The sequence below is a fragment of the Suncus etruscus genome, chromosome 14 (genome assembly GCF_024139225.1).
Source record: "Suncus etruscus isolate mSunEtr1 chromosome 14, mSunEtr1.pri.cur, whole genome shotgun sequence".
Taxonomy (NCBI): domain Eukaryota; kingdom Metazoa; phylum Chordata; class Mammalia; order Eulipotyphla; family Soricidae; genus Suncus; species Suncus etruscus.
In genome coordinates, this window is record NC_064861.1 from 85,550,980 (window position 1) to 85,570,504 (window position 19,525).

The following is a 19,525-nucleotide window of genomic DNA, read 5'->3' on the forward strand; positions in this document are numbered from 1 at the left end:
AAGGAGTTGGCAGATAGTCAATAGTGTGTCAATTAAAGCAGATGGGGATACCAAGTCATGAGCAACAGATCTTCCAAGCAGAAAAGCAAAGAAATTATTCTCATCTAGATCCTACAATAATGAATCTCAAGTCTAGTTGACTTCTTCATTTTAATCCAGTGATATCCTTGTTGAATTCTGATTTAGAGCAAATCAGATACCCAGCAATAGATCTAAGTAGACCACGTGCCCTGCAGTCCTAAGGCCCTGAGTTCAATCCCTAGCTTATGTTTGACCCAGTTCCACATTCAGGGCAGAGCTGTGATAAGGTGAGACTGCAGATAGGATTTCCCTGTGGATTTGTCACGAAGGAGAAAGAAAGATACAAGTTTTTAGTAGGTCTCTCTAAGGGAGGCAGAAATGGAGAGAGGCAGGAGCTTTCTACAGAAGCAGAAATTCTTAATGATGGACATCAGGCCTCTATGAGCTCATTTGTCAATCTTCATGCCGGGGCAGGAAGCGAATCTTGTACAATGGGGGAAGTTTGCTCACACCAATCTTCATGGGGGTGATGTTGATGTCTTTAGGGTCCTTTGTGGTAGCCAAGGTGAAGTTCTGCAGGATGTTGGTGAAGAAGAGGAATAATTCCGCACGGGCCATGCCTTCCCCAAGACAAATGCGCTTCCCTGTGGGCATAGAAGTTATCTGAAGTTATGGGTAATGGAGAAGGTCTCACACAAATAATGCCTTGTGTCATTTGAAAGTTGAGACTTTGTTTGTTTTGTTTTGGGTCACATCCGGTGACGTTCAGGGGTTACTCCTGGCTATGCGCTCAGAAATAGCTCCTGGCTTGAGGACCATATGGGACCCCTGGGGAATACAAATGCGGTCTGTCCTAGGATAGCGCCCTCAGGACAGACACCTTAGGCCCTATGCCACTGCTCTGGCCCCAGTTGTTTTGTTTTTCTTTTAAGTTGAGACTTCTATGTCCATTGCAACAGATTCCACTGAAGTTGACCTCTAGCTGCAATTTCAAATGGGGCATTAGAAGCCCTTAACCTCTAAATTTATGTGAAATCTCTGGCTGTCTCTACAGCACATACTTGTCAGAAGAAATTATTAACTAATGCTGGGATTCTTAGTAATCCCACAGTGTGTGTACCCACATCATTTTGTCTATGGTGGGTGCTTATGTCCTTCCAGACCTGCTGGTGTGTACATATTTCTGGTTTAGCACTCTAGTGCTTTTACTCTCTAATGGGAAGAAGGCATTTATCTCAAACCCACACCTTGCAATTAAACAAGCGAATATTTAAAATAACACCTACAATAACACCACACTGAGTAAAATATCCTGTAGGTGTGTTTGTGATATGTGCTCATCTCTTATGGAATAGTGGTATGTCTCAGACACTGCAACATTTATATCAGTGTTGGCTCTTGATCTCAGACTCAGCACCACCTGTTTCAAAGGTGAAAATCTTTGAAGGGATAAAAAATGGCATCAAGAGTCTAAGGTTTCTCTCAGGTTCTCCAAGATGTGAATAATCTCCCCCAGTGAGTTGAAAATGCAGATGTGGAGAGCAAGGACAAAGGGAGATATTTCTGTTTTGCTCTGTCTCCTAATCTGCAATCTGCCAACCTGGGAAAAGACTTACAAAAAGATTTCAGGATCGTTCTAGATTTCTAGATTTCTAGTGTCTCAGGGTGAGACACTGAGTTTATCTGAAAGTGCTTTGCTAGTGTATCCAGGTATTAGGAGATATAATTTAGAAATGATCACTTAGCTTTTCAGGTTGGTATTTCTTTAAGTAATTCCATAATACATTATTTTGTTTTGTTTTGAGGCTACCTCTTGGTGCTCAGGGATTCCTCCTGCTCTGTGCTCAGAAATAACTCCTGGCTAATTCAGGAGAAAATACTGGAAGCTGAAATCAAACACATTTTAGCTGTGTGCAAGGCAAATGACCTACTCACTGTGCTATTATTCAGGACCTGATCATTCCATTACAATTCAGCTTTTTATCTCCCTCCTGAATATACTGCCCTACTCTTGGGATTTCCCCCATGTCAAACTCAGCTGTCTCTGATGCTCTACCACATTTTTTCCTGATTGATCTTCCTATGGCCTCATTTTTTTCTCTGCCTATACCTATCTTATGCACTTTCTCTTTGACCTGTTCTATTTTATTGTCTGCTTTCTTAGAGCTACATTTTTTCCTAGATCAATTATGTCTCTCTGCAATCTGTCACTACCTCCCTCAATATATAACATATATGGTCTGTATATAGCACTAAGCCTATTTTCTATCCCTCTAAATCATCTCCTTGTCCCAATCCATCTGTCTCTTTGGAGCTTCCACTTGCACTGCCTCTCAGTGTCCTTATTTCCTTACCTCTCTGCCATTCAATTAAAGTCAACATAATCTTCACTTCCACACCACATGCTGCTCTCTTTCACTCAAGATAAAATAAGTGAGGTAACCAAAGTGCTGAGTAGTCAAGTGGTCCTGGTGACTGAATATACTTTGTACCCTCAGTTAAACTTTTATGGAAATAAAATTCAGGAACCAATGTTATGGTTTCTTTATATGACAAATGAGGTGTCTGGGTATCTGCATGGACTTTATCTGCATTGCCACACAGTGAAAATAGCAATAAGTCAGAGAATATTGAGATCCTAAAGAAGATCCCCAGTCACCCAGTTATTATGCTGATGCAAAATGCTATGCCCACCTCCATCTTTTTCCCTTGCTGTTCTTTCTGCACACAACACTCCTGTGGTACCTGGCCAAGCCCAGTCATATAGTCTTTAGCTCAGAAACTCACTCTTCAAGAAAAGCTTTACCTCACTGAACCCAAAATTTGCTTCAAAATCCCCAGAAAATCATTTACAAAAATATAAGTTCATTTTAAGTATGTGTGTCTTTATTGTGCCGAGAATGACTAAGGAACTTAAAGCATTCACTCATTGATGGGATCTCATTTTGACACCATACAGTAAGTGTGGTGAGAAATTTGTGTGAAAAATCTCCATGAAAGTGATATTCCCAAGCTAACAGTGACTTTACTATACTTTGTCTTCAGTACCCAACAGTGTACTGAGCTTTGAGAGTGTGAAGTAAGTATGGATCTGCTGAGGTGTAGACAAAAACAAATATATTGCAAGACCTTGACATTGAAATGAAAATGGATCACCAGAACAGTGATAACAGTGGAAGATTCTGGTTTCTCAACCTAGAGAAGATCTCTACTAGGTATGTTCCAAATAACTAGGTGCCCTGGCTCCTGGTTGTCAGAAAATGACCCATCTTACCTATTGAAAAAGGCATGAAACCATCACTCTTCTTCAATGACCCATTGACATCTAGAAAATGCTCAGGATTGAAGGTATCTGGGTTCTTGAAGTAATGTGGGTCATGGAGAGCAGTGCTCAGGACTGGAAATACTTCTGTACCCTTATGAAGATTACAAGATCAGAATTCTTTGTCAATTCCTACCTCATCCACAGGTGGAATGCAGAAGAATAGCACCCTTGTCTTAGATCCATAAGTGTTTACACTTAGAGGTTATGAGAACCCACAGAAGACATTCAAGATTCAGGTTATTCTTATGCCAGGGCATGCCTAAGCTTTTAGGGGGGCTCAGCCCACCAGATGTATCCTTAGATTTTCCTGGTGGGTAGAACTAATTTAACCCCCATAGGGTTCCTCAAAAGGCCCGCTGTGGATGCCTTTTTCCCCTGCATGGATGGTTGAGGAATTTCCAAAGAGACACCTGGCATTACATTTTAAGCCAGTATTTGACTATCTCTCCTTTGTATATATTAGGCAAAATAATAGCCTCTATCAAATAATTTGGCTCAGAAATTCCAGCACCAAAGTTTATTTGAGAACCCCCTTTTTTTCTGGATATAGTCAGCCCTAAAAGCAAAGACAATGTTTCTCTCCTTTTCAAATATGTCCTTTGCAGCTGCAGTTTCTGGTAATTAAGGGCGTAACCAGAATACAGATTTTGACTTTTGACCCTCCTTTAGAATTAGGGAAGCTCATTCTTGGGGAGTTTGGTACTGCCCTTTACTTGACTTCTGTAAATATAGAGTCCAGCCTAGAAAGATCAAGTTTCTAGATTTTTTTTCCTACTTCCTCCTAATCCTGATTTTGCATTTAAAGTGGCTTGCAGGGAGCTACCTTGACCTTCTCTCTTGTAACTTAGAATTTTTAGTCACACCCATAGCTTAAGTATTGTTATTGTTATACTAGGCTTTGTGATTACAATTATTCTTCGCCTGTGGCTAATTTTTCCCCTATAAATTTCCCTGCTTAAAAAATTAAACTTGTCGCACTCCTGCCAGAAACGTGTTGACCCCACATACTACGTGTGGTATCATTATTTCATATTTCATATTTGTCTGCTCGTGTTACCCGTTTTCCTCCCATGAAAGGACTATGACCCACGAGAATTGCTGAGATGCAAGACGTCTACAACATTCTTACCTTTGGGATCATGTAGCCTCGGAAGTGTGTATCCTTGGTGACACTATGAGGCAAACCAATAGGGGTGAGATCCCAAAATCTCTGAATCTCATGGATGACTGCATCTGTGTACGGCATGTTGGTTCGGTCTTTGAGGGTGGGAGCACGATGTGAGCCAAGCACTTGGTCAATCTCTTTCTGAACTCTCTCTATACAGAAGAGGGATAATAGTGAGCTTAATTTAAAGAAGCATTTAGCAAAAAAATTACGCTTTCGTTCATAAGGAAATGAACCAAGAAACCCTGTAGGAAACATTGCATCACAACATTTCTATCTGAATCCTGTGCTGTTTCACACAGCACAGGAATAAGAAGCAAGAAGAATACTCACTGTGTTGTGAATGTGTTTCATATATTTTCTTCCATGTTCATAATCAGGCACTGGTATATAGCAAGTAATTCACCCAACTTGCATAGTATTTCAGACTGAATACTTGTTACCAAGACTGAATACTTGTTACCAGGCAACATGCCACTCTAAGCTATGTATAAGATGAGTATACATTATGTGTACTATACATACATTTTTGGCCTGTTTCACAAAGAATTCAATAATAAAAGAACACTAAAAAAAACAGTGAACAGTGAGATAAATAAAGGAATACATCAATTGATCAATGAGAAGAATAAGTAATAACAGTTAATTAACACAGAATATTGTTAACAAATATATTATTTAACATGTCACTAATTAAGAAAGGAGAGATGAGATTATTCAATGAGCCGATCATATATTTTCCATGTGGGAGAATATATTCAAAATCTGGCACCACATTATCTGACAATCAAGATCCTTTAAACAGAATTTGGAGTAGAAGCTGAGTACCAATGGTGAGATAAAAATTTAAAAAACCTAGTCCATAATATTTCCAGATTAAAGTCAAATACATCATGATTTAGTGTATAGCTAAGTTGATGAAAGTATATGCGACTGAACATATTAGAGAGGGAATTTCTAAAGATCCTCAACAAAATTCTGGCAAATAGGATCCAGCGCCTCATAAAGAAGGTCATACACCACAACCACGTAGGAATTCAAGGATAATTTAACATCGAAAATCAATCAACATAATAAACAATATCAACAAAAAGAAAAATAAAAACCATACGATGATATCAATAGATGCAGAGAAAGCATTCGATAAGGCACTACACCCATTCTTGATTTAAAAAAAAGACTCTCATTAAGATGGGAATGGAAGAAACTTTTCTTAATATAGTCAAGGCCATCTACCACAAACTGATGGCAAATATTATCCTTAATGGAGATAAACTAACCTTTCCTCTAAAACAGTGGTCCTCAAACTATGGCCTGTGGGCCACATATTGTATTTGTATCTGTTTTGTTTCTTTATTGCAAAATAAGATAGATGCAGTGTGCATAAGAATTTGTCCATAAGTTTTGTTTTTACTATAGTCAGACCCTCCAATGGTCTGAGGGACAGTGAACTGGCCCCCTGTTTAAAAAGTTTGAGGACCCCTGCTCTAAAATCTGGTACAAGACAAGGCTGCCCTCTCTCACCACTCCTATTCAACATAGCACTGGAAGTACTTGCTATAGCGATTAGGCAAGAAAAAGATATCAAGAGCAACCAGGTAGAAAAGGAAGAAGTCAAGCTCTCACTGTTTTCAGATGACATGAAACTATACTTAGAAAACCCTACAGACTCTAACAAGAAGCTTCTAGAAATAACAGATTCATAGCAAAGTGACAGGCTACAAAATTAACACACAAAAATCAATTGCCTTCTATACACTAACAATGATAGAAAAGAAATGGACATTAAAAAAACAATTTCATTCACATTAGTGTCACACAAACTCAAATATCTTCCAGCAACTTAAGTAAAAATGTGAAGGACCTATAGAAAGAGAACTACAATACCTTGGTTCAAGAAATAAAAGAGAACACAAGACTGTGGAGACACATACCCTGCTCATGGATTGAGGGGTTAACATCATTAAAATGTCAATACTCCCCCCAAAATTGACATATTTAATGCAATCCCTTTAAAAATACCCATGATATTCTTCAAGAAGTGGGTTAAACACTCCTGAAATTCATTTGTAACAATAAATACTTACAAATAGCTAGAGCAACTGTTGGGAGGAAAAGTATGGGAGGCATCACTTTTTTCAACTTTAAATTGTATCATGAAGATATAATCATTAAAACAGCATGGTATTTAAATAAATAAATATCAATGAAATAAACTTGAGTATTCAGGAATATTACTCAGATATGCAATCAATTAATTTTTGATATGGGGCAAGATATGCAAAATTGAGTAAGGAAAGCCTCTTCAACAAGTAGTGTTGGAACAGCTGGTCAGCCACATGCAAAAAGGCATACTCAGATATCCATTTAACACCATGGACAAAAGTCAAATCCAAATGGATTAAAGATCTTTATATCAGACACAAAACCATAGGTATATTGAACAACACAAAGGTAAAACACTCCATGACACTGAGACTAAAGGCATCTTTAAAGATAAACAGCATAGTTCAAACAAAGTGGAAACAGAGATAAACTAATCAGATTATATTAAGCTGAGAAGCTTCTGCACTTCAAAGTAAATAGTACCTTGGACATAAAAGTCACCCACAGAATGGGAGAAACTATTCACCTAATACTCATAAGATAGGGGGCTACTGTCTAAGATATGAAAGGTAATGACAGAACTTAACAAGAAAACAAACTAACCCCATCAAAAAACGGAGAGAGGAAATGAACAATTTCTAAAAGAAGATATACAAATGACCAAAAGACACATGAGAAATGCTTCACTAGTCATCAGGGAGAAGCAAATCAAAACTACAGTGAGATACCATCTCACACCACAGAGACTGGCACACATCAAAAAGAACAAAACAATCAGTGCTCGCAGGGATGTGCGGAGAAAGGAACTTTCATTTACTGCTGGTGGGAATGCTATCTAGTCCAATCTTTATGAAAAACAATATGGAGATTCCTCAAAAAACTGGAAATTGAGTTTCCTTATGATCCAGCTATACCACTCCTATGGATATACCCTAGGAACACACACACACACACACACACAAACACAATACAAAAATGCCTTCCTCACACCTATATTCATTGCAGAGCTATTTACAATAGCCAGACTCTGGAAACAACCAAGATGCCTTTCAAGAGATGAATGGCTAAAGATACTGTGGTACATATACACAATGGAATATTATGCAGCCATCTGGAGAGATGAAGTAATAAAATTTTCCTGTACCTGGTTGAACATGGAAACTATTATGCTGAATGTAATAAGTCAGAGGAAGAGAAACACACACAGAATAGTCTCACTATTAATACTATACTAATAGTATCTATGGGTTTTAAGAAAAATAAAAGACATTATTTTAATAATGCCCAGAGATGAGAGCTGAAAGAACCAGATCATGATATAAAGCTCACCACAGAGTGTGGTGAGTGCAGTTAGAGAAATAACTACCCTAACAATAATCATGACAATGTTAATGAGTGAGAGAAGTATAGGCATAGGATGGGGGACTAAGGAAATGGGAGACACTGGAGGTAGGAATGTTGCACTGGTGAAAGTGGGTGTTCGTTTCGTGACTGAGACAATCATGTTTGTAATCAAAGTTTTTGAGTTAAGATATTATTTTAAAAAAGGAAATTGCTAAATTAAGAAAAATCAATGAGTCAGATTGATAGACACAAAAAGATCGATACATGGATGAATCATATCACAATATTTTAATAAAAATAAAAATCAGATATTTTATATCAATATATCATGGAAATAATAAAATAAATTTAATGTTTAATTAAATAATGATGAAACAGATAAAGGATGAGTTGAAGTAAAATTAGACTGACAAATAAACGTAATTAAAATGAGAAATACCAGGGCCGGAGAGATAGTATGGAGGTAAGGCATTTGCCTTTCATGCAGAAGGTCACCGATTCGAATTCCGATATCCCATATAGACCCCCGAGCAAGCCAGGAGCGATTTCTGAGCATGAAGCCAGGAGTAACCCCTGAGCGCTGCTGGGTGTGACCCAAAACCAAAAAAAAAAAACCCGAGAAATACATATATGAATAAATAAATCAACTAATGAACTGATGATAGGAAATATTAATAGATATATCATCACCCAATTAAATGAATGGAAGTGAATGTCTGAATAAAACATGGATGACAGACTCTAAGTGCAGACTGGTGAAATAATGAATAAAAATATAGATAAATGAATGTGTGGTGGGTAGATGGATGAGGGTGTGTAAGGATGAAGATAACAATGGAGAGTGAGTTGACATTTAAGTGATGGAAGATATATTGGATGAACATATAACAGAATCTTTGTTCATTTGTCAACCCAGATTCTTGTCTGAATGGGGAGCACATTCAAACCCTTCATACTTCACTTTGAAGACCCAAGTGATGTTTTTGGGCAGAAATCTATGTCTTCATGGATCTTTATAAACAGAAAGTGCTGTTCATAAAGGAGATAGAGGCCCTTCTCTCAAGAGGCCCATTTCAGCTCACCTGCGACATGGGGATACTTGAGCATGAGCAGGAATGCCGAGCGAAGTGTCATGCTGGTGGTTTCCGTGCCAGCAAAGAAGAGTGAGAATATAGTGTTCATGAGGTTCTTCTGATGGAATTCGGTATTGGGATCAGACTTTTCCTTTATACAAAGAAAGAATTCAAATAATCGTGAAGCCAAAGCTTCTGTACGCATATGAAGAAGCTGGCTTTCTTATCGGTTTTCTGTTGTCACAGAACATCTCAGACCTTCCTTCAGCAAAAGTGGCTTATTGGTCTCTCTGTCTCTTTTATCCCTATTCTTTGGTGCCCTAATATTTTTCCAAATCTCTCCATCCTGTCTTCTGTGCTTTCACTTCCTGCCCCTCTCACTTTTTCATCTTTGTTCCCACCCGTCATTAAGCACACCTTCCCGGGCCCTACTTTGTCCATGCGGATCAGGAAGGTGTCAATAAAGTCCCGGGGAGCAGTGTAGTCCAGGGTCTCACGGTGATTCTCCACACTGCGACTGATGAAGGCAGTGAGTTTATGCATGTTTTTGATGACTTGTCTGTGTGAGCCAGGGAAGTACTTCAAGAAGCCAGGGAAGAGCTCAAACATCTGTGGGTGAGAAGGTGACAATGAAGCCTCCTGGGACTATGCTAGAATGCCACAGTGAGTGGCAAGTACCGTATTTGCCAGTGTATAAGACGACTTTTGAAATGAAAAAAAGTCAATCGAAAATCGAGAGTCATCTTATACGACAAGTATATCCCGAAAAATGTCTCGATATGCCACTAAACGAAAATCATCTGGATATTGCCACAAAACAAATTTTCCAACTCGATCCTGCACAAATCACTGCAAGGCTGCTCGGACCACCTCTCTAGCTCGGCCAATTTAAGCAGGCTTTTGATGCATGCAAATTAGACAATGTTCTGTACCCGAATCTACACTGTCAAAAGCCTGCTCAAATGGGCCAGAGTCAGAGAGGAAGTCTATTACAGTATACCCTTTGAACCTTTGCTTGTTGTGATTGGCTCACTGTGGTACATACAGTTGCAGCACAGGAACCTTCTGTCTTCTGTCTTATACAGCGAATATAGGCCTAAACCTATGTTTTAACTGTAAAATTAGGGGGTCGTCTTATACAACCAGTCGTCTTATATGCCAGCAAATACAGTATACTAGTCTCCAACTTCTCTCTAGGTTCTATCTCTATTTCTGTCTCTATACTTTTGTCTTCTTCTTGACTTTCCTCCTTTTTTTCAAGTACATGTTACTGATTGCCTACTTGGAATGGGGAGTGGTAGAAAGTTCATATCTTTCATTAATGTAATAGGAAGATAATGCAATATTGGAGACCTTTCCACCAACTTCTATTCCTCTGTGTTTCTATTCCTCTGTCTTTCACCTCTTATAGACTTTCTAATTCTGGTGGTGGGCATCATTGTCTATTTTGCTCAAACCTCTCTTTGACTCTTCCTGCCTCTTTGCACTGCTGCATTTCCCTCCTTTATCCTGTCTCTCTGCTTCTCTCGAAGTGATCACATGAAACTCAAGAGACGATGCAGCCATATTCACTTATTTGGGTTTGGATTTCTGCTGTTTTGTCTGATAGTGTTATATTTACATCTTTACAAATCATTGCCAGAAATGCAAATATATAAAAGTAAGATGCAGAGTTGCTCACTATATTTTATTTGAAAAAGGAACTATCACAGTTACCTGGACTTCTCAAGCTCATTTTTATCTCTCTTCAAGGTTCTCTGTTGATGAGACCAACACACAACCTCATGGGGGTCTATTCCAATCTCTCACCATACGGTCTAGTGAGAGAGCATGTAACTGCATAGAGGCTCCCTTTTAAATCTACTATCCTGCTGATGAAAGCCTGTCTGATGCTGCACTACATATGCTTCGGTTTGTTTGGCTTTGGAGAGATTGTGTATTTAAGGAAAAAATAGCAGTGTTCAACAATTACTCCTAGCTTTGTGCTTAGGAATCACTTCTTGTGGCGCTCAGAGGAAAATTTGTGGTTTTTGGTATTGTGCTCTGGAGAGCCATGCAACAAAAGTTTCTTACCTGCTGTATGATCTCCTGATCAATTAAAGTTCTTTTAACTTTAAATATGGTCGACCCTCAACAATAGAATTGGAGCTGTGAAGATTCACCTAGAAAAGTATATAATTTGGGACCAGAGTGATGGTGCAGAGTTAGGGCGCTTGCTTTGCACATAGCTGACTTAGGACAAACCTCGGTTTAATCCCCCAGCATCCCATATGGTCCCCCGAGCCAGGAGAGATTTCTGAGCACAGAGCCAGGAGTAAGCCCTGAGCATCACCAGGTGTGGCCCCAAAAAACGAAGGGGGGAGAGAGAGAGACAGAGAGAGAGAGAGAGAAAGAAAGAAAGAAAGAAAGAAAGAAAGAAAGAAAGAAAGAAAGAAAGAAAGAAAGAAAGAAAGGAAGGAAGGAAGGAAGGAAGGAAGGAAGGAAGGAAGGAAGGAAGGAAGGAAGGAAGGAAGGAAGGAAGGAAGGAAGGAAGGAAGGAAGGAAGGAAGGAAGGAAGGAAGAAAGAAAGAAAGAAAGGAAAGAAGAAAGAAAGGAAAGAAGAAAGAAAAAGAAAGAAAGAAAGAAAGAAAGAAAGAAAGAAAGAAAGAAAGAAAGAAAGAAACAAAGAAAGAAAAAAGCAAAGAAACAAAGAAAGGAATGAAGTAACAAAGAAACAAAAAAAAGAAACAAAGAAAAATTATATTTTATCATTTTAAACTGGGTTGGGGGTCTCCACAGTCATCCTCAGCGAACCTGAAAGTTCAGTCAAAGCCCAAGGATTTGGTGCAGTGCCCAGGGTCTGATGGGCACACAGAGTGGTGCTCCATTGCTTGCAGGTCTGTGCCCAATTATACAGGATGCATGGGGAACCATGCAGTGCCAAGGATCAAGCCAACATATGCTGGATGCAAAGCTTTTGCCCTAACTCATATACTACCTAGCCCGACAGTTTTGTTTTAAAAGACAATAGCTAATAAGACTTACTTAAATAGATTTTGGTCCTAGAAAAAGCATACAAAACTTATTCATATTTAGGAGGTGTATGCAGATGTAAGGAAAATATTCCATTCTCTTTCTGATTATGTATTGATTGTTTCAGATTTTTAAAAAGTGTGGGGGTCAGGAAAAACACCAGATTTGAAGTATCATTTCACATGGGAAGTAGAAAATTTGGTCCAAATTTTTGAAAAATGTTTGGTTCTTTAGGTCTACATTTGCAAATCGATCCATCTTGAATGTTATTGATCACCTCTCCAAATAAAAACATTCCAGATAAAAGGGCAATTCTACTTCTACTGGGGAGGTGGGCACTTGTAACCTCTGGTGGTATAAGGCTTAGCAATGCATTATGGTCATTTAAAGAAAAAAATCATTTTGCTAAACTTATGCCATAGTTTATAAAAGGGGAATAATTTCCATTATCTTGAAGACTATTTTAAACAGAACTATGAACAATTCCAGAACAATTAAACAAAACTATGAACAATTTATGAATTGCAACCATTAAGCCAGAGACAAAACTAATCCAGGAAGCTCTACCAGTTGGGGCCCTCAAAATGTATGATAATGACAATGAAAATACATAAGCCAGGTGAGCATGACTACCAATATGTGAGCAAAACAGACTTGCTAAATATGACCAAGGCCTCACCATGACAATACAGGGGGTACTACTGTTGTACTGACAGAAGGATCAAAAAGACAAAGATTTAAGAAATAAATGGAGCCATAGTACAGTGGGTAAGGTTTTCCCTTTCAAGTAGCCACCTTGTTTCGATCCCCATTATGCCAGATATTTCCCTGATACCACAAGGAGGGATTTTTTGAGTGTATCATTAAGAGTAAGCCTTGAGTGTCACCAGATGTGGAATTTCTAAAAATACAGTTTCCTGTTCTTTTAGATCTTTTACTTCATCCCAAAGAGGTGTTACAGAAAACAATTTGGAATCATGAAGAACAGGAGAGTCTTAATGTGTAATTCTTGAATGATTTCTCCTCAATAGTCTCTACAGGACTCTATCTCTGTCTTATAATTTCTCTCCTTCTTTCTTCTACTTAAAGCCCTTATTGATTAGTCTCTAAATGTGAATCCCCTTATTACATCTTAATCAATTTGACTAATCCCACACAACATCTTTTCCTTTTTCTTGGCCTTTAATCTATTTTCCATGCTTTGATTCTGGTTTCTCCCTTTTATACATACCTGGTGTATCTTCTCTCTTCCATGCCTGATCTGAATTACTACACCCTAAAATAGTTCATCACCATCTCCAACTTAGTTGTCTACCTAATTCCCACCATCCTCATTTACTCAGACCTGGCTGGAGAAGGAGCTCATATCTTCAGTTATTTGGGATATCAATCCCAAGAGTCGAAGGAACTCAGGGTCTTGGTAAGAGAAACGTTTCCCAAATACAAAGGAGCAGATGATGTTGGCACTGATGGATTGGAACAAAAATGTAGGATCCTGGAGATTTCCTGGAGGAGAGGATACAGGCTATTGGACACTCATCAATGGTCAGGGGTCACCCATTTAACAATGGGAGAATGATTTGCCTCAATTCTTTTTCACTATTCTGTTTAAGATAGAGAAAACAAGGTCATGACATGCATGAATCACTAATATTGTCTGTCACTTGTTTAGCACAAATCAGTCACAAAACAGTCACAAATCAAACCCTCTCATTTTCAGTGCGGCTGTGAAAAAGGGGAAGGTCTACTACTGCACACATTTCCCAGACAGGCACACAGAGCTCTCTGCATCCTTTTGCCATGGAGGAGACTGAGCAGTTATACTGCTTTTAAGCACAAAGTTTTAGGTGCAGAGATTAACATAACCAACAACTGCATTGGCACAGAGGGGTCCAGACTCTGCCTCTAGAGCAGGAAGAGGCAAGATCTAATGGTGCTCTAAAGAGCTTGAATCTTTGCTCAATATCTCAGCTTCTTGTATATTTGTTTAGAATGTTTTTTTTCTCCATTACTGAGATGTCACCTTTCTTCCTCTCTTTACCACTGAACTCATTTCTTCAGAGAACAGATTTACAGTTGGTGGCTAGTGTCTGCACAATTTGACTCAGATGGGAGGAGAGGGGTGTTGTGGATCCATGAACAAGTAGATACATTTCTATGCTTCTGTCTCCTGTCCCTTCTCTCTGTCTCCTGCAGAGTCTTGCTGCATCTTTCTGGTCCTTATTGTTTTTCTCTGTCTATCTCTGTCTCTCACAGTCCTTCCACTCTCACTCTTGATCTCAGACATGCATTTGTCTTGGATCTTCCTACTCTGTCTCTTTCTCTTTCTCAATCCCTTTGTCCCTATTCCTCTGCTCTCTCTAAGCCTCAACCTGTTTCTCCCAAACTATTCACTCATGTTCTCCAATCTCCTTAGAGACAGCCTGTCGCCTCTGTCTTCACAACTCCTCAGAGAGATAAACCAAAACCACCTGCAAGTGCTGCTTTCAGGGCTTCCCTGCTTATCACTCTACTCGCTGCCCTTCACCCTTTTAATGAAAACATACAGGATATGTCTCTTATCTTTTATTTTCTCTCTTATTTCCTTTTCATTAAGTCTTATTCTTGTCTTTTAAAAATAAAAACTATTATTACAGCTATCATCCACTGTTTGCACGTCTGCATTTCAAGAGCTCCATAGTCTCACTCTATTCTCAAAGGAGATGCCTACTAGCTTAAAAATCATGCAAAACACTATTTACAATAGCCAAATTCTGGAAACAACCAAGATGTCCTTCAACAGATGAATGGCTAAAGAAACTATGGTACATATACACAATGGAATATTATGCAGCGATAAGGAAATAGTCGTGAAATTTTTCTATTCATGGATGTACATGGAATCTACATTCTTGCAATAATTTTCAGAGACAAAAGAGAGGAGGGCTGGAAGCTCCAGCTCACTACATGAGCTCACCACAAAGAGTGATGAGTGCAGTTAGAGAAATAACTACATTGAGAACTATTATAACAATGTGAATGAATGAGGGAAGTAGAAAACCTGTCTAGAGTACAGGCAGGGGTGGGGTGGGAAGGAGGGAGATTTGGGACATTGGTGATGGGATTGTTACACTGGTGAAGGGGGTTGTTCTTTACATGACTGAAACCCAACCACTATCATGCTTGTAATCAAGGTGTTTAAAAAAAAATATATATATATAAGGAAAACCACAAAAATAAGCTTTTTAGCTAAAAATGTGCAATTTCAGGAATAAAGATGGTGCAAGTCCTTGGCATGTGACACTAGGAGAGCTGTGCAACCACCAAGCACAAGTACCATTATATCAGATATTGAGCTTGGAATTCCTAGGGTACACAGCTACAAATATGGTCATATGACAATATCAAATATTTTGCTACTGACATCTCAGTAGGACACACCAATTTACACCTAACATGTATTCAAAGTCATCTCATGTTCAGAAACAAAAGAAAATAAATAGAAGTTCAACTTCACCAAAAACTTAGTAAATTGACAATGACTTAAACATGATTTCATTGGAAGAGACACACATTTTAACAAGATTCCTTTAGATGTATTAATACTACTAACCTGAAAACAAGCAATATAAAATATTTTATTTAGTGCCTACTAAAGAGGCAAGCTTGAAAATGAGTGAAAATCATGACTATCGTGGAGACAATTTCACATTGGTGGAAGGATTTGGTGTTGGAACATGGAGTGGCAAAAATAAAAGCATTAGGAGCAATTATGTAAGTCATGGTCTTTGACTAAAGTAATTTGTAATTTAAATAAACCTGATTAATCACAATTGCTTGCTCTAAGAATATTTAGTAGAGTCCTTACACTGATGCTTATTTATCTGTGATCACTTTCTAGTCACAGCACAATATCTATCTTGCTCAATGCAGCCTGTCAGACCCTCTCTCCCTCCACAGACTATAGTGACCTTTCAGTCACTGTATTTTTCTCCAGTTAGCATCCTTTCTCTGAGTAAACCTTATATTTATTGCCACAGACTCCACCGATTAGTCTCTCTCTTTTCTCTCTCTCTGTCTCCGTGTTCACTCTGTCTTCTCTGCTCCTCTCTCTTTCTCCAACTACTGTGCTCACCATTAGTTTTGTGCAGCTCCTCCAACAGATACTGAGCCTCCTCTTGAATTCGCTCTTCAGTGCTCCGCATTCCCATTTCAACATCTCTCATGGTGGCCAGAACAAATTTTCGAATAATCTTCCAAAGTGTGTAATTACCAAAGTTGCTACCTGAGAGTTGCAGAAATCAGGGAAAGAGCATTTGAATCCATTCACACCTCATGTGCTAATTCAAAGTCCTCTATTTTAATCCTTAATTCCATCTCTCAGGATACCTTAGAGGCTCTTACCATATTCCTGGATAACTGGTTTCATCACAGCAATTTCGATCCGGCCAGAGAAGGCATCACCTTGGTCCACTAGAGCCTCCCGGATAGTCTCTGTCCCGCATAGTATGACCACACGTCTTGGTCCCAAGTGCAGAGTGAACACATCCCCATATTGTTTTCGCATCTGTCAAACATATCCACAACTTTGTTTACTAAAGTTGTGTATATTTCTGCTCACACCAGTTGTTAGACAAAAAAAAAATTACTGAAGGATTCTCTGAAGAATATCTTTTTCCTTCCTCAAACCCAGCAAGTAATAAATTCATCTACAGGGGCCGGAGTGGTGGGACATGCTGTAAGGCGTTTGCCTTGCATGTGAATGACGCAGGATCGACCTCCATTTGATTCCCCGCATCCCATATGGTCCCCCAAACCAGGAGCTTATTTCTGGGTGCCTAGCCAGGAGTGACCCCTGAGCATCACAGGGTGTTGCTGAAAAACAAGAACAAAAAAAATTCATCTACAACTCTACCCACCCAAGATTTGGTGCTTTTAGCTACTAAGTAAGTGAGCTTCCTCAAGATCAGAGAATGCATTAGAGAAAGCACTTGCCTCTATGTGGCTAACCTTAAATCTGTTTGAGGAACATTAAGATTTGTAGAGCTCACCAATATGTGATCTCTAAGCACAGAACCAGGATGAAGTCCTAATGACATTCTAGAATGGTCAAAATAAATAAAACCCCAAAGAATCAGTCTCCTGATTTGAAAACGTGTTCATCATCATTTATTATGATGCAAAAGATAACAACTATGAGATATCATATAGCACAGGAAGTTTGGCATCATCTATCAAAAAGACTTGTAGCATTCTTCTTGAGGAACAGTAATAGATGAACCCTCTTTCATTGTTGGGGAGAATGTTTACTCATAATAAGAATATGCCAAATTCTATTTTTGGTATCTCCACTCTAAACAAAAGATTAATTAAAAAAGATATATATGATCTTCAGGGCCAGGTTTGGCAACTGGGCTCTGGGGGAAGGGGGGAGGAGGGAAATTCCAACCCCAGACCCTGACCTATAACCTGCGCAAATACCAAGATCGCTAGCTACAGTGGCTTGATTTTCTCACACACAAACGAGAGGAAACTTTCTTGGCACCACAAAAAAGCCTTTGGGATGGGGTAATGAGTATATATGGAGCCAGGAGTTGATCCCATGATGGTATGCTTCAAGGATGGAGAAACCCTGTATCTCTTAAGCCATGAGAATTCCCTTTCTTCCCCAATGCTTACTGTGCCCATGCAAAAAAAAAAAGTGGGGGGAACACCAAACCCTACCACTCCAGCACCCATACTTTTTCTTGTTTTGTTTTGATTTGTTAGTTTTTGACTTTATTTTTCTTCTCTTTGCTCTTCCACTTTTCTCTTTCTTTTTTACACTTGTGGTTATTATTTAGAGATTTATTTTTATTTTTATTTGCCAGGTCCATTTTTTTTTCTTTTTTCTTTCAATTTTCTGTTTTTTCTTTTCTCCTTTCTTTTTTTGGTAGTTGTCACCAAATTTTTTCTCCCCTTTTTCTTATCCTTTTTATCTCCAATGACGGTGGAATGGATGCTCAATCTACAACAAACTGTAAAGTGGAGACCAGTTGCACTGGCATACTGGGGGATAGAGGAGGGAGATGTGGGATGCATGCTGGGAATAGGGGCGGAGGGTGGACAACACTGGTGGTGGGAATGCCCCTCATTCATTGTCACTATGTACCATAAATAATGCAGCGAAAGATTTGTAATGCACTTTGGTCACAATAAAAATTAAAAAAAAACATACATATATATATATATATTCCTAGATTAACTGTGGTGCATAGTTCAATCTACAGGATATAGAAACAGTTGATTGATTCAATGATAGATTAATGGATAAGGAAGGTGGGATGTGATTGTAAAATACAACAGTAAAAATGATGAAGTCAGAATATGTAGCAATTTGGCTGTTACTAGTGGATATTGGTTTAGTAAAATAAGTCAGAGGGAGAGCAAATACTGTATGACTTCAATCTTCTGTGTATTCTAAAGACAGAAAATGAGATAGACTGACATGTTGGAAAATGAGAATTCTTTTGACTTAAAGTAAAAACATGTTAACATTTCAATAGGTGAATTACTCTTTGTTGTTAATAATACCTGTTTCTCTGTGACAATGAGGATACTTCTTTTTTAGAGACCCTGCCACCTTTTTTTCTTATGCTTCTAGTTTCAAGCACCCAGCATATGTGTTGGCAGCACAAAGTAAAATTTTACACCCATAGTTCTCTCTCTCTCTCAAACACCTTTTCTCACCTCTCTATGTGCCCCAAAGACATTGCAGCCTTATTTCCAACACAGCAGGATCTTCTAGGAACCCCTGTTTTGCCACCCTTTAACTTCATGTCTGTGGCACTTAATCAGCAATCACTGCACATCATGACTTGAGAAAAGTCTCAGTTCATCCCAGGAATTATCAAGAGCTAAGAATGGGCCCCAACCTCATATCCCATTTTTCTGTGACTCACCTTAAGGAAGGATTTGAGCAAACCCTTTCTGTCCATCTGCAGAAGGTTCCCCAAGAAGGGCAGGGGACGGGGTCCAGGAGGGAGGCATCCATGTTTCTTTGGGTGGTCCTTTGTCAAGAGCAGCAAGATACCTGTGAAGACAATCAGGAGGAGAAAGACACTGAGCTCCATAGTTCTAATCACCCACCTTCCTCTCCACTACTCACAGTAGAAGGGCTTTAAACTTAGCGAGACACTCTGTTGATTACGTAACTTCATCTAATCCAGACCTTTTTACTATTAACTAGAAACAAGTACTTCTATAACTAGTGTTTGAAGCACGTATTAGGCAACTTCTAATAGCCTATAGAAAAGTTTAGCTATGTTAAGCCACTTTTTCATACACAAAGTATTTCTGAGAACAATTGAAGTCCCCTTAGAAATTCACAAAAATGTAAAAGCCATGAGTTTTTCAAAGAATTATAATTGAAAATAGATATATTTGTAGAAGCACAAACCAAAAATGATAGACACAGTGAACATCCAATAATAAACAAGGAATATGATGCAAAGATGGTGA

The 19,525-nt window shown here is 38.7% G+C and overlaps 1 protein-coding gene across 1 annotated transcript; it reads right to left on the reverse strand.

The window, feature by feature from the left end:
• Positions 1 to 451: 451 nt before the first annotated feature.
• Positions 452 to 19,137, reverse strand: LOC126028542 (cytochrome P450 2B11-like). The gene is made up of 9 exons (XM_049787501.1): positions 18,967 to 19,137; positions 16,430 to 16,592; positions 16,161 to 16,310; positions 13,392 to 13,552; positions 9,467 to 9,643; positions 9,044 to 9,185; positions 4,476 to 4,663; positions 3,296 to 3,437; positions 452 to 665 (listed from the first exon to the last, which is right to left on the reverse strand). Exons 1-9 carry the CDS (start codon positions 19,135 to 19,137, stop codon positions 475 to 477), a joined length of 1,485 nt encoding a protein of 494 aa, XP_049643458.1. The 3' UTR covers positions 452 to 474.
• Between the last annotated feature and the right edge of the window lie 388 nt (positions 19,138 to 19,525).